The sequence below is a fragment of the Garra rufa genome, chromosome 8 (assembly GCF_049309525.1).
Source record: "Garra rufa chromosome 8, GarRuf1.0, whole genome shotgun sequence".
Taxonomy (NCBI): domain Eukaryota; kingdom Metazoa; phylum Chordata; class Actinopteri; order Cypriniformes; family Cyprinidae; genus Garra; species Garra rufa.
The window spans coordinates 28,687,472-28,702,000 of NC_133368.1; the positions used below are offsets into that span (position 1 = coordinate 28,687,472).

Sequence of the window (14,529 nt, forward strand, 5' to 3'; positions counted from 1 at the left end):
CCCGAGCTGCTGCACATCTGCTGTAGATTACAGTTTGCCGAGATTACACTGATGGGTCATAAATCACATACATAGTGTTTAGAGTCAACAGTAGAGCTTTGGCTGAGTAGACAGGAGAGATCCAGGAAGAGTCAGAGGTGATGACCCACACATTTACATTCATTCACCTTCTTTACATTTATATTTCCTCTCTAAGCACTTACTTAAAAGGAGTCATAATGTGTGGATAGGAGGTACGTTTTTAAAGAATGAGCTCCCTTATTTATACCTGCACTCCTTCCATGTGTTGTAGATGGCTACTTCCATGTCCTCTGTCTGGTTTGGGATAAAGCGGAATTCTGACACCAGGTCAAGTCCGTGGTCGGCAGGATCACAATCGCCCAATTCAGCTGAAAGATAAAGGTTTCACGGGTTAACAACAAAAAAAAAAGTAGTTTTGGTAAAAAAAACTGTTTGCAGAAAGGTATTGTAACTGGTTGTGCCTTTTGTTATAATGTTGCAACTCAGTTCAAGCTGTTCCACAGCAGCTATGGGTGGTGAGATGATTAGAAAGAACGAGGACAAATCATTTTCTCCAACAGATAAAACATGTCGGGAAATGACCCTCAAAACTTGATTACAGGACTGTGTTTCCAAGTCAGTATTAAAAAAAGTTTCTAAATGACAGCAGAGCACTGTGCAGTTATGTAGAAGATCAGAGAGCACAGTAGGAAGAGGGGGATTAGAAGCCCTTTCATTCAGACCCACACTAATGAGATTTTTGAGAATGAGAGAGAAATGTTTCAAACCATTGTGACTCAAATTTCTGCAGGTACTCCGCTAAAAACATCTGTTTGGTTTTGATTATCATGTCTGTCATGCTGAAATCCTGCATTTTATACCATAATAGTTTAAACTTCTGGTATACGGTTTTCTGAGTGCACACATCCGAAGCACACGCACAGAGAGCGTCTGCCACATGGCTTTTGTGTATTAAACTAAGCTCTCTTTCAGCTCTTATTGCGCTTAAACTGTCAAATACATAGAAGTTTGTTACACACAAGTTACAAAAACAGTTGGTTATGTCTGTAAAGGTAACCAGCTAGGAAAGAAATTGCATGTTGACGTTTATGATGATTAAGGGGCGGAAATTTTATAATAAGATCCCCTTTCTACATCACAGGGGGAGCGAAAGCTGAGCGGCTCTTTTTTTTTTTTTTTTTTTTTACAAGCTTGCAGAAATAGGCTTACCAAAAAGTAATTAATGGGTTGATTTTTTTCACGTTTTCTGGTTTGGTAGATGCACTTGGGACCCAATTATTAGCAACTAAACACGGAAATGAGATTTTCATGAAATGTCACCTTTAAAAGAATGTGTAAATGCTGTGTAATATGAACTACAGTTCAAAGGTTTGAAAGACATTAAAACTTTTATTCGCAAAGACATGTTGGCAGTAAATAGATTTATGAATGTTACAAATTGTTTTCTATTTCAAATAAAACCTGTTCTATGAACGCTGTGTTCAAAGAATCCTTAAAAAAACGTATCACGGTTTCCATTAAAATATGAAGCAGCACAACAGGTTTCAACATTACCAATAATAGGAAATGTTTCTTCTGCACCAAATCAGCATGATTTCTGAAGGATCATGTGGTACTGAAGACCGGAGTAATGGCTGTTTCACACACACTTACCAACACCAAACTTTTGAAAGGAAAATTACAAATTTTGTACACTGATTTCAAGAAACATACAGTTCTGCCACTTACCCTGTAACGCATAAGCAGCCAACTCCACTGCTGTGTCGAATGGGCACTCTAACCTGGACAAAGTCACAAGAAATTTAAGATTTACAAAAAGTGTTTTTTCAAAGTACTTCGTTACAGTGAGACATTTATCAAAGATTTACAACTTTTTTGGGAGCCACTGTATGTTTAAAAACGAAATTGTGTCAATGTAGACAACCCGTTGCTTTTTGTAAATATCAAATATCATTCATTTTTAACATTGAAGATTCAAAATAACTTCACTTACTTGCCGCTAAAAAGGTCCTGCTTTAACTGTAGTACAAAAAGGTATCTACAAGAGACAATGTAAATAAAAAGAGTGAGTGAAACAGTACAGGTGTGAATATATTAGTACATTGTTAATGGTATAAAAAGAATGAACCTTGTTAGCTCCTCGTGCAAGTTGTTGGGCTCTGAGGAGTAGAACTTGACTCTCATATGGAGGCAATATGGTGGTCCAACTGAAACAAAGCAAATGGCAGAGAACATAACAGATATGAACAACAAAGTAAAATGCCTTACTAGAAACGGTTACGTTTCTAGTGCACATATGTACATCTTGTTGTGGAGTATAAAATAATTTTTGCTAAAGATTGCAGAATAGAAATGGAATTTCAGAAAGAATGTCATGTAAGTGATGAAATACAGAGAGTTTCCATTTCAGGGTTCATTATTACCTTCCCTTCACAGACATAGTGAAGCATTAACCTTATGCAAACATTCTTAGAGCACTAAGGAAGACTAACTAAAAATTTTGCTTAGTTGTGACTTGTGAGCTGCCTACCTAGATAATACAATGCAAATCAGCCCACAAGGCTTGGAACAGAGCTTGAAATAAATAACCACTGTATGTTTGAGTGTGTTGTATCTGTATGGAGGAATGTTTATGTGTATTATATCAAGCAATATTGTTGCTCATATGTGACCCTGGACCACAAAACCAGTCATAAGTAGCATGGGTATATTTGTAGCAACAGCCAACAATACACTGTATGCAGGGTATCTACAGGTTTGACCAAGTTAAATTTAAGACATTTTAAGACTTTTTAATACCATTTTCAAACAAAATTTAAGACCAAATTGAAAGTCTCGCAAAAGTCTAGCACAAAACTATGAAGATATTTTAAATTATTATTTTATTTAACTGATTATTCTTGGGAATATTCCACAGAAAACACTATTCCAGAAGAAGAAATTATTTTCTATTCCATGACAAAGTCAAGGCTCTCACACACTTTGAAGCCAAAGTAACAGTGTAACAAACACGGATTCTGAGTCATGGATCGGATCATTTTTCGGATCAGCAAAAAAAAAAAAAAAAAAAAAAAAAAAGTTTGTTTTTTCCTAATTACTGAATGCTTACTTTAGGTAGGCTACTTCTAATCCACAGCAAAAACTACTATCTGAACTAAAGTTCAGTAACAAAACAAGAACAATTACACAAATGACAAGTGTAAATGAATACAACATAAAGTTAGTAATAAAATCAATAACACTAGTATTCAGGAGGGGAAATGTAATAATTAATTGTAAAATAACTAGTGTTTCTCACTGCAGGCATTTATAGGACGCTGTCTCTTTAAGGCCAAATGCACGAACCGAATACTGGCACGCATATCTTTCTCAGCTGTTTCGGTTCACTGAAGACATAAACGACTGTTTAACAGAATACCAAAACGGGTATTAAGACATGACTTGGTATGTACGTTTCCGTTCAAATAGCAGGAGGAATCAATCTGTGTGAATCGCGCCGCGCGCCTCTCTCTCTCTCTCTCTCTGCGCGTGCTCGCGTCAGGTGTGTGCGGCAACGGTTAAAACAAAAAAAAAATAAAAAAAAATCAGCGTGCGTGTTCCCTTTTTAAATCGTTTGAATTGGTAAAGTGGCAAGACAAAACATGTGCTAATTATAAACTTTTACTCTATGATGGTTAAACTTAACAGTTAATCTGCGAATCAAATGCTTGTAGTTGGGCGGAAACCCGCTAAATCTGGCAACACTGAGGAGTTGTCAAGCAATCGCGTGTCTAGCAACAGAACAGATTTAGAACATGCGCAGGAGATTCTCCTCAAAACGATAAACTTTTCCTTTTCAAAGTGTAAAAAATTTAAGACCCTTGGATTTAGATTTAAGACAAATTAAGACATTTAAAGGCCTTATTTTAGGACAACGGAATTTAAGACTTTTTAAGACTTTTTAAGGATCCGCGGCCACCCTGTGTATGGATCAAAATGATCGATTTTTCTTTTATGCCAAAAATCATTAGGATATTAAGTAAAGATCATGTTCCATGAAGATATTTAGTAAATTTCCTACCGTAAATATAGCAAAACTTAATTTTTGATTAGCAATATGCATAGCTAAGAACTTCATTTGGACAACTTTAAAGGTTTTCTCAATATTTTTTTGCACCATCAGATTTCACATTTTAAAATTGTTGTATCTCGGCCAAATATTGTCCTATATCCTAACAAACCATATATGACTGGAAAGCTTATTTATTCAGATTTCAGATGATGCATAAATTTTAAGTTAAAATAAATTTGAACGTTATGACTGGTTTTGTGGTCCAGGGTCGCATATAATCATACTTTTCCAAAACAGAATTTACCTAGAAGGGAGTTCAGTAGTAAAAACAGCATTTTACTTACTTTTGACTTGCTTTTTGATGCTTTTGGTGACATCAAGCCAGTGCTGTGAATGTAAGAAAATGAAGCATGTCACATGTTTGGTGATGTGGAGAACCTTTGGTTTGTTGCATACAAAATATTAAAAATATCTCATGGTAGTCCTTTTGATGTTTTTATTCAAGACATTATCATACAACATTTAACAAGTCGGGTTAAATAAATAAATTAGAGAGAGATAAAATGGTAATCATTAGCCACTTTGGCTGGTGGGCAAAAAGTGTTTTCATACACTGGTTTTAAAACACTAGAAAATTCTGTCCCGTCTCCTGAGCTGGGCTGCTCTAACAGGGTGATGCACGAACAATGTGGAGGGAGGGAGGAATGGAGGGAGGGTGGAGGCACTCATGCTGATGGAAGAATAGAGTGTCTCAATCTCTCCCACACATTCCTCACACGCTCTTCCCTCCCTCTGTCCGTTCTACACATAAGACTCTGCACTGCTGCTCTTTGCAGATTTAATATTTTATCACTCTTAAAGGTACATTGCTGCCAATAAAGTAAGTTTATCGGAATATGCACACTGAAATTCTTTTTAATAAGTTTAAACATAACTTCTTAAAAGACAAATGATAATACTTAAAAAGCAACCATCAGGAAAGTTAAAAGGATATGATTGAGAATAAGCTCCTGATTTTTATTAACTGCAGTACCAATGTGTCTACAATGCAAGCTGGGAATGCAACAGAACCAGAACGCGTGAATCTAGTTGCCTCCACCTAAAACAATAATAATTAAAGCTGCAAGCAGCGATGAACGGGCCCTCGCACCCGGGCTCACCGCCGACCGGTGGCTTTAGGAAAACAGCAAACGGTGGGCAGTATGCTTTTAATACAGTAAATATATGAGAAATATGTCATAAGTCATTTAAATGTGCCAAACTTCCCATTGGCAGCTGGTGGCGCTATGCCTATAAATGGCATGTAGATGTGTTCAGGCCAGCACTATTATCAAACATATGAAGTTTGGTGCAGATTGACCTTGGTATGTTTGAGTTAGTGAAAGATATGATATATCCTGGTGTCAACAGGTGGCGCTATGATAATATCTGAATATTGGCCTTTAGGTGTCTTCAGGCCAGGACTCCTACCAAACCTCTGAAGTTTGAGGCAGATCAGACATTTTATGGCTGAGTTATTACACCTATGTCCATGGCAAAACATCAAACTTTGTCAGGCCGCCACGGACACGCCCTTTACTGAAACTCAAGATCTTCACAATTTAACATCTCTAAGGCCTCTAGATCAGACTGACCAAATATAATGTTGATTTCATTAAATGTCTAGGAGGAGTTTGCTATAAACCTAATCCCCTGCAAGGACTTCAGATAATGCCAACTGTGAACCAAATGTGAACATTTGCCCTATATTCTGATGATGATGATGATAAGAACATGTAATTCATGATGATAACAAAATGTTATTATTGCTTGCATTACATTCACCACTTCTGCTTAAATCGTTACCTATCTGTACAATTTGTATGTGGATATTGCTTTGCTGTTGACTCCTGTTATAAGACATCACTCTTAAGCGCTACATAACTAAGAATCAATTAGGAAAACGGTGCACAGTTGGCAAATGCATTCACAGTAACCCTCTGCTAGTTTGGATTTTAAGTTTACTGAATTGAAAGGGTTACACTTTAAAATCAACACAGAGACACATACACACAATATATAAAATGTTGCCATCCAGTTTCATTTGTTAACATTAACTATATTAGTTAACATGAATAATAATTAAATAGCATTTATTAATGTTAATTAATATTAAGCTAAAAAAAAGTATTCATATATTGTTTAAAGGTAAATTAGTTTATGTACTGTGAATTAACATGAACATGAACACAGTTCATGTGGGTGTACAGCAATACACAAAGTGCTCTATAAACGCTTAATTCTTTCAAAATATCTTTAAAAATCAAGTTGAGTGTTTTAATGGGGCGATATATATATAACTGATCTTAAAATGATGGTTTTCGGATGTTTTGAAGAGATAACAGCAAAGTTTGTTTTGTTGTCAAAGTTTGTCTTGAAATTTTTAATTATTATAATTTTATATTCAATAAATAACACTATGAAAATATTGTCTACAATGAAGATTATTCACTCATGCTTAAAAGTTGTATTTTTCTTAATCTTTTGCTATGTGACTGAATAGGACAAGTTCATGGTACAGTTCAGTAAAAATAAATAAAAAACAACAACTGCAAAATACAAACAATGAAAGATTTAATGACCCTTTATATTTTCTCAAAATATCAGACATATTTATGTCGATTACGCTACAACAATGTGCATCTTCCTCAAAGATGGTCTTAAGCAAAACAGCATGTTCCACTGGTCTCTCTCCCTTACACCCCTCCCCCCTTCAGTCACTCTTCAGTGACTCAATGGTGACTGAACACAGACAGGCACAGGCAGAGTGACAGCAGGTTTCTAATTTCTTTTTTTAATTTTCTTTAATTCATAGAAGCTTGTATAAAATTGATATTTACACCACTTGCTCAGAATGATAAGATCTCTGTGTGAAAAAAGTTTTAAAGAGTTTGGATGCTGCACTTTAAAGATATTAAAAAATTACGGTTATGTTTTTTACTACATCTTTAAAAAATCACCACGTCAACACCGTTCAAGATATCCCAAATCCGCTCGCAATTTAACATCTTCAGAATCTTCTCTTCATGTTTAAAAAGTTTGGTGTGAATACCTTATTTTTCTTAGAAGGAGTGTGAATTTGTTTACAGCCTGATTTTTCCAAAAATCCACATTCAAATCAAAATAGCCGGCTTCCTGTTGGTCTTAGCTAATGAGTTTGATTTAGAAAGTTGTCCAGATTGATGAGAACAATATATGTACAGAGTTTGGTGACTGTAGGAAAAACTAACCCCCCAACTTTTGTCAAAAGATGGCGCTATAGAGTGCCTGCTCCACGCCCATTTATGACCTTTTGCCAGTGTCTAACTATCATTAATATTGATGTGTGTGTTGAGTTTCATGAAATTCTAAGCATGTTATCTGCCTCGAAAAGACAGGAATCAAATTTTAAAGTTTTACACGTTGCCATGGCAACAGCATTTGATTTATCATCGACCCCTTTACATATTCTCATCGGCCGTGTTTTGACATTATTTTGATGAAGTTTGAAGAAAATCAAGTAAAATTAAGAGGCTGATTTCAAAGGATTTTGAAAATGACACGCTTCCTGCTGCCAGTTGGTGGCGCTATAACTTTGACTCATAATAGTCACATTTATGGAATCGGCATCATACAACGAACAAACTGGTGAAGTTTCATAAGAATCAAGCAATGTGTGCAACAGTAATTAGACACTTCCTGTTTCTCATTTCTCGCCATAACTTTGTCGCCTTGCCACGGCCAAACCGTTCGAGATATCAAAAATCCCCTCGCAATTTAGCTTCCCCAATGTCTTGAGATCATGCTGACCGAGTTTGGTGACAATCCTATGGAAACCCTGGGAGGAGTACGTTAAATTCCAGAGCATGCGCTTTTTAAACAGCCCTAAATATCTCACTTCCTGTTGCGTTCAGCCCATGACATAGAGTACAAAAGTTGTTTGGCTCAGTGAGATCTATATGTGTACCGAGTTTCATATCAATACGTGCAAGTATGTGTGCGCAGTACATCAAGTTTTCAAACTGTGTTCCAGGGGGCGCTCTAGAGGCCCTGAACAACGCCCGGGTCCCAGCCTCTGTGGCGTCCTGATGGCCGCAGATTCCGACGTGTGTGCAAATTTTCAAGAGTTTTTGAGTATGTTAAGGCCCCCAAAAGTGCCCAGAAGGTTTAAAAAAAAAAAATAAAAAAAAAAAATAAGAACCCTTAGAAGAACAATAGGGCCTTCGCCCTTTTGGGCTCGGGCCCTAATAATTATTAAATAAATAATTTTTATTTCTTTCATTTTTTCTATGCTCTCATTTCCCTTAATAACTTCCTGTCCTAGCTTTTATTGTTTAGAACCATGACTGAAAACCTGTATAACGGGTACTTCCCATGTTCATTGCTGCTTGTTTTTCTCAACTGTAAATTGTAAAGTGTCTGCCAAAATGAATGAATTGTAAATGTAAATGAAGAACAACTTTTCTAGGTACGGCAATTAAAACAATACCTAAACAGCCAGGAATTCTGGGAGTTGTGTTTGACTCAAACCACATCATGAAGACCACCCAGTCATGAGAAGTGGGTTTCCATCAGGCAGTGAGTTTAGTCGAGTGTGCATGTTACAACTCTTTTTGACTCATTTCACTGACTACCAGTCGCTGTCTGCATACATTTTAATAACGCCCCCACCTCTACCCAACTCTCCAGCAAATCTACTCTGTGAAAGGCTGTAGTACTCCTTATTTGACCTAAATGAATAAAGAAAAATGAATATTTTTCAACAAAGCTTCCAACAAAGAAAAAAAAAAATTGATTTTGTACTTTTGCCCACTTACAAAGAAATGATCAGTCTATAATTTTAAATGGCAGGTTTATTTTGGCAGGGAGAGACAGAATAACAACAAAAAGATTAATTTAAAAATGCATTTATTATATTATAGATAGATTTGCATTTTAATGAGTGAAATAAATTTGATCCCCTATTAATCTGCAAGATTTCTGGCTCCCAGGTGTCTTTTATACAGGTCACGAGCTGAGATTAGGAGCTCCTAAAGGGTTTGTTACCTGTATAAAAGACTCCTGTACACAAAAGCAATCAATCAATCAGATTCCAAACTCTCCACCATGGCCAAGACCAAAGAGCTGTCCAAGGATGTCAGGGAAAAGATTGTAGACCTACACAAGAGTGGAATGGGCTGCAAGACCATCGCCATTTGCAAATGGAAGAAACACAAAATAACTGTCAGTCTTCCTCAGTCTGAGGCTCCATGCAAGATCTCACCTCGTGGAGTTTCAATGATCATGAGAACGGTGAGGAATCAGCTCAGAACTACACAGGAGGATCTTGTCAATGATCTCAAGGCAGCTGGGACCATAGTCACCAAAAAAAAAAAAAAAAATTGGTAACACACTAAAAACACACGCCTTAAAGGACTGAAATCCTGCAGAACCCACAAGGTGCCCTTGCTCAAAAAAGCACATGTACAGGCCTGTCTGAAGTTTGCCAATGAACATCTGAATGATTCAGAGGATTAGGTGAAAATGTTGTGGTCAGATGAGATCAAAACCAAGCTCTTTAGCATCAACTCAACTCGTCTTGTTTGGAAGAGAAGGAATGCTACCTTGACCCCAAGAACACCATTCCCACCGTCAAACATGGAGGTGGAAATATTATGCTTTGGGGGTGTTTTTCTGCTAAGAGGACAGGACAGCTGCACTGCATCAAAGGGACGATGGACCGTCAGGACCAGGGCATTGAAAATGGGTCGTGGATGGGTATGAACCTAAACACATGACCAAGGCAACAAAGGATTGGCTCAAGAAGAAGCACATTAAAGTCCTGGAGTGGCCTAGCCAGTCTCCAGACCTCAGTCCCATAGAAAATCTGTGGAGGGAGCTGAAGGTTTGAGTTGCCAAACATCAGCCTTGAAACCTTAATGACTTGGAAAGGATCTGCAAAAAGGAGTGGGACAAAATCCCTCCTGAGATGTGTGCATACCTGGTGGCCAACTACAAGAACTGTCTTACCTCTGTGACTGCCAACAAGGGTTTTGCCATCAAGTACTACGTCATATTAAGTATTCAAATACTTATTTAACTCATTAAAATGCAAATCAATTTATAACTTTTTTGAAATTAGTTTTTCTGGATTTTTGTTGTTGTTATTCTGTCTCTCATTGTTCAAATAGTCCTACCATTAAATTATAGACTGACATTTCTTTGTCAGTGGGCAAACGTACAAAATCAGCCATTTTTTTTTCCTCAATGTTAATTGCATATTATGATGGAAGTTCTAGTTTAATCAGGATGCAACCATCCACACAACCAGTGTTGACTATTTGAACAAAACAGGCCCATCAATCAGATCAAATCAGCCGACATATAAAAGAACATCTTGCATCCACTATCTAGAAATCCTTTTGCTCTTACCGGGACTTGGGCTGAATCCATGAAGCGCAGGCCAAAGTAATCCTTCTCGACAACGTCCAGGTGATACATGATCTGTTCAAACAGCTCTGCACCTTTGGCTTTTTTCTGGAAGGAGAGAACATGATTTAAATCATAACAGTCTGGTGCCTTGCATGCGTAGCTTTTAAACTGATATTAAGTATGTACTATTACGCAAACTTCATTTTTGTTTATAAACAAATACGTGTGTTGGAACTACACGTACTGGCTTGCAATAGCACTGACAAAGATCAGTGGATAAGGTCTTGGCCAAGCAGACCAATCTAACTTTGACTAAAATGAAGTTTTAGTACTACTGACCATTTCTCTGTTCCAAACATCTACAGCAAAACCTTCAGATTTTTTTTATGTTCCATTTAAATATAAAAACTTAAAATACATAGTCTCAGGAAGAGCTCTTCCATCTTACTATGTCTGAATAAGCCTCAACAGCTCAACCACTTGACTTCAACTGTGTCTGATGTCTGAATTACAGTTCTGCATCCTCTCAAGCCAGTGAGTCACAGTCTAGCTTCACAACGAAGAAACCCCTGACCCATGACCACCAAAGACATAAACAAAAAGAGGAATAGTCAAACATTTCACAAGGTTGGACTTAAGTGATAAATGTTATTACTAGAGGTGGTTAACAAAGGGAGAATTTCATGGACTGTCAGATGTAAATCAAAGTGAGTTATAAGTTTCAATTTCTTGTTTTCAGAAGATCCAAAATAAACAAACCCCTTTATCTTTAGCATACTTTATCTAAATAGTACCCAAAGTAGTAGTTCATAGACAGCTACATAAATGCTAGCTTCTCCATATATGAAACCAAGAGCGCTGACACACAAGTGTCTTACCCAACTGCTGGTCTAGCTGTAGCCCGGGCGAAGAGCACCGGATGCTCACGCAGGCCCCAGTGAGTTGGCATAGTGTACAAAGCATCCCAGCGAGCTGCAAGAATGCAGACAAAGAGTCCATTGTGTGCTTGAGTGAACCCCAGGCTCAGAACTCACATTGTTTAGCTGAGGTTTTCCAGGCTGCTAGGCCAACATACAGCCTTTGGAGGCGCAGTTACATTCCTCAGTGTGCTTCCAGCAAGCAGAACAGAAAGTAACACTTGGTTTGATTGCTTGTTCTGAACCCACATTTAATCACCCTCACTCAGTAAGTATATGCTAATATAGTTTATTAATTGCAAAAAAACTAAAAAACAAAATGACAAGACAGTGGGTTGTTTGCACAGATAATCTTAAAAACTAATCAAACGCTGTGTTCTGATGTCAGTAGTGGTGGTGTTTGGTTTTAAAGTTTGTTTACCATGCTATGTTTTAGTTTCTAAATTCATCCCATTTAAAGTAATGCCACTTCAAATTTTAACAATGCTTTTCTTAAAGGATTAGTTCACTTCCTGATAATTTACTCACTCCTATGTCATCCAAGTTGTTCTTGTCTTTCTTTCTTCAGTCAAAAAGAAACTAAGGTTTTTGAGGAAAACATTCCAGGATTTTCTCCATATAGTGGACTTCAATGGGGATCAGCAGGTTGAAGGTCCAAATTGCAGTTTCAGTGGCGCTTCAAAGGGATCTACATGATCCCAGGTGAGGAAAAAGGGTCTCATTTAGTAAAACGATCGGTAATATTCTAAAAAAATGTATTTACTCTAACCACAAATGCTCATCTTTCACTAGCTCAACTTCACGCATTACGTAGTCACATTGGAAAGGTCACACATGACGAAGGTGGAAGTACCGACCCAGTGCTTACAAAGCGAAAGTGCAAAGAAAGTCAAACGGCCTTCACAAAAAAAGGGTAAAACAGTTGAAGTTGGAGGACAAATTTAGTTTTTTGCACTACCCTACCTTTTTTAACCAAAGCACACAGACAAAGCCGTGGATGTCAACCAGATGAGCTCCAAGGCGGATCATCAATAAAGACCTCGCCAACCTTGACGGCCATTGGCACTACACCACAGGATCCTGATGAGTTCTCTACAATCAGACATTGGTACAAACTGTTGTTTGGTCTGGCCAGAGGAGAACTGGTCCCCCGACTGAGCCTGGTTTCTCCCAAGGTTTTTTTCTCCATTTCTGTCACCTGTGGAGTTTTGGTTCCTTGCCGCTGTCGCCTCTGGCTTGCTTAGTTGGGGACATTTTCCAGCGATATCGTATACTATTTGAACTGAACTGACGATGATATCACTGAATTCATTGATGAACTGCCTTTAACTGAAAATTGATTGTTACAATAATGCGTTACTTACACACTATTGTGCTGTTTAAATACTGTGCAGTTGCTTTGACACAATCTGTATTGTAAAAGGCGCTATATAAATAAAGGTGACTTGACTTGACTTGACAAAGAACTAACCACACACTTCCAACATGAACATAATGTGTATTTGATGAGCATTTAAGTGGTTAAGTATAAAATTTTTAAATTGTGTTAGAAAATGAAAACGTTTTGCTACATAAGATAAGACCTTTATTCCTTGACTTTGAAGCTGCATTTAAAATGCAATTTGGAACTTCAACCTGTTGGTCCCCATTGAAGTCCACCCTACGGATGAAAAATCCTGAAATGTTTTTTCAATAACCTTAATTTCTTTTTGACTGAACAAAGTCGACATGAACATCTTGGATAACATGGGGATGAGCAAATTATCAGGAAATTTTAATACAGGAGTGAACCAGTCCTTTAAAACAGCACACTGTCAGCATGCTAAAACTGAAAAATCTGAGAAGTTGCACATATACTGTAAGCTACATTCATACTTTCAGTTTTCAGGATAGACAACAAATGTCTATTTACAGTAGTATCTCAAATACTGTCCTTATGAATGTGCATAATAAAGTCTGTATTCTTTACCAGTAACCCAATGACACTAACCAAAGTAACATCCAAGATGGTGACCTTCAAAAAAACTGAAAAGTCTTATTTTTTGACAGGAGTTCAATCAGGTTCTAAGAACACTGACTGGATGACAACCTTCAGATAACACACAGCTCATATATGCATATCTGTAAGTTACCAAAACCACACATGGAAACCTCTTGCACTGAAAGACATGACAGACAACTAGTTGTCCAGTCCGGTTTCCATTCACACGGCAAGAGGTGTGAATTTGGTTGTAGAATGCAGTTGTCACTCCGCAAACTGCCGTACTGTGTGTGAACATAATTGCATTAAGGAATCAAATACTAGACTGACAACTGTATTCTGTTGATGTGTGTACATGGTCATATATTGTTCTATTATACTATGGGGCTGCTGAATGCTTGAATCTGACTGGCTGACAAACGTTCTAAGGTGTGCATTATTTTCAGGGAAACGCAGCTCTTGACTGCATTGCATTACATGTCTATTATCACTTTGCCACATGACTCCGCTATTCCTTACTTTCTCTCGTTACTGGGTCTAAAATGACGTATTGGAGTTAGCAATGGAGTTGTTGTATAAGCTGCGTAAAATTTTTTAAATTGCATTAAAGTATATCATCTGACCTATGACTTGAGGTGTGGTAATCGTAGTATAAGCAGAATAAGTGACTTCGGTCTGTTGAATTCTTAGAAAACAATGCACACTCGAGGTGTAACTCTGCTTTGCATCGTGGCCGCATCACCACCTCGGCTGTGCATTATTTTCTAAGAATTCAACGGCCTGTCATCAATTACTCCTTACTTAAAGCACTGCTATTAAAATATTACAGCTTTAAAAAAAAGTCAATAAACTACTTGACCAAGCCCTAATGTGTGCTCCTCATGACTTGTGATATTGGGCTGTCCTGTTTAGGCTTGGCTTCACTCCTCAAATGTGAGAGAACATTCATGTCAAGCCAGAAAATTAAGTGAACTTGAATCCTCCACCTCCACACTGGCCAGCGAAACAGCAATTCAGTATTTACGGGTATCCGGGGTGACTGTTTGAAAAGCTTTTCCCTGGAGATGCACCAGATGGTCACTGCATGTTTGTGCAGCTTGCAAACTGTAAAGATATTTATGTCTCTTTTC

General features: G+C 37.5%; 1 protein-coding gene across 6 annotated transcripts in view; it reads right to left on the minus strand.

Annotated features, from left to right (window-relative positions):
• epb41l5 (erythrocyte membrane protein band 4.1 like 5) overlaps window positions 1-14,529 on the minus strand; it is a 48,507-nt gene that overhangs the window by 28,379 nt on the left and 5,599 nt on the right. For all 6 annotated transcript variants that reach the window (XM_073845419.1, XM_073845421.1, XM_073845420.1 and 3 more), the window contains exons 3-8: window positions 10,502-10,606; window positions 4,417-4,459; window positions 2,150-2,228; window positions 2,015-2,059; window positions 1,750-1,802; window positions 269-389 (exon numbers count right to left, since the gene is read on the minus strand). In XM_073845419.1, the coding sequence (XP_073701520.1) occupies window positions 269-389; window positions 1,750-1,802; window positions 2,015-2,059; window positions 2,150-2,228; window positions 4,417-4,459; window positions 10,502-10,606 (446 nt within the window). The remainder of the gene's footprint in view (window positions 1-268; window positions 390-1,749; window positions 1,803-2,014; window positions 2,060-2,149; window positions 2,229-4,416; window positions 4,460-10,501; window positions 10,607-14,529) is intronic.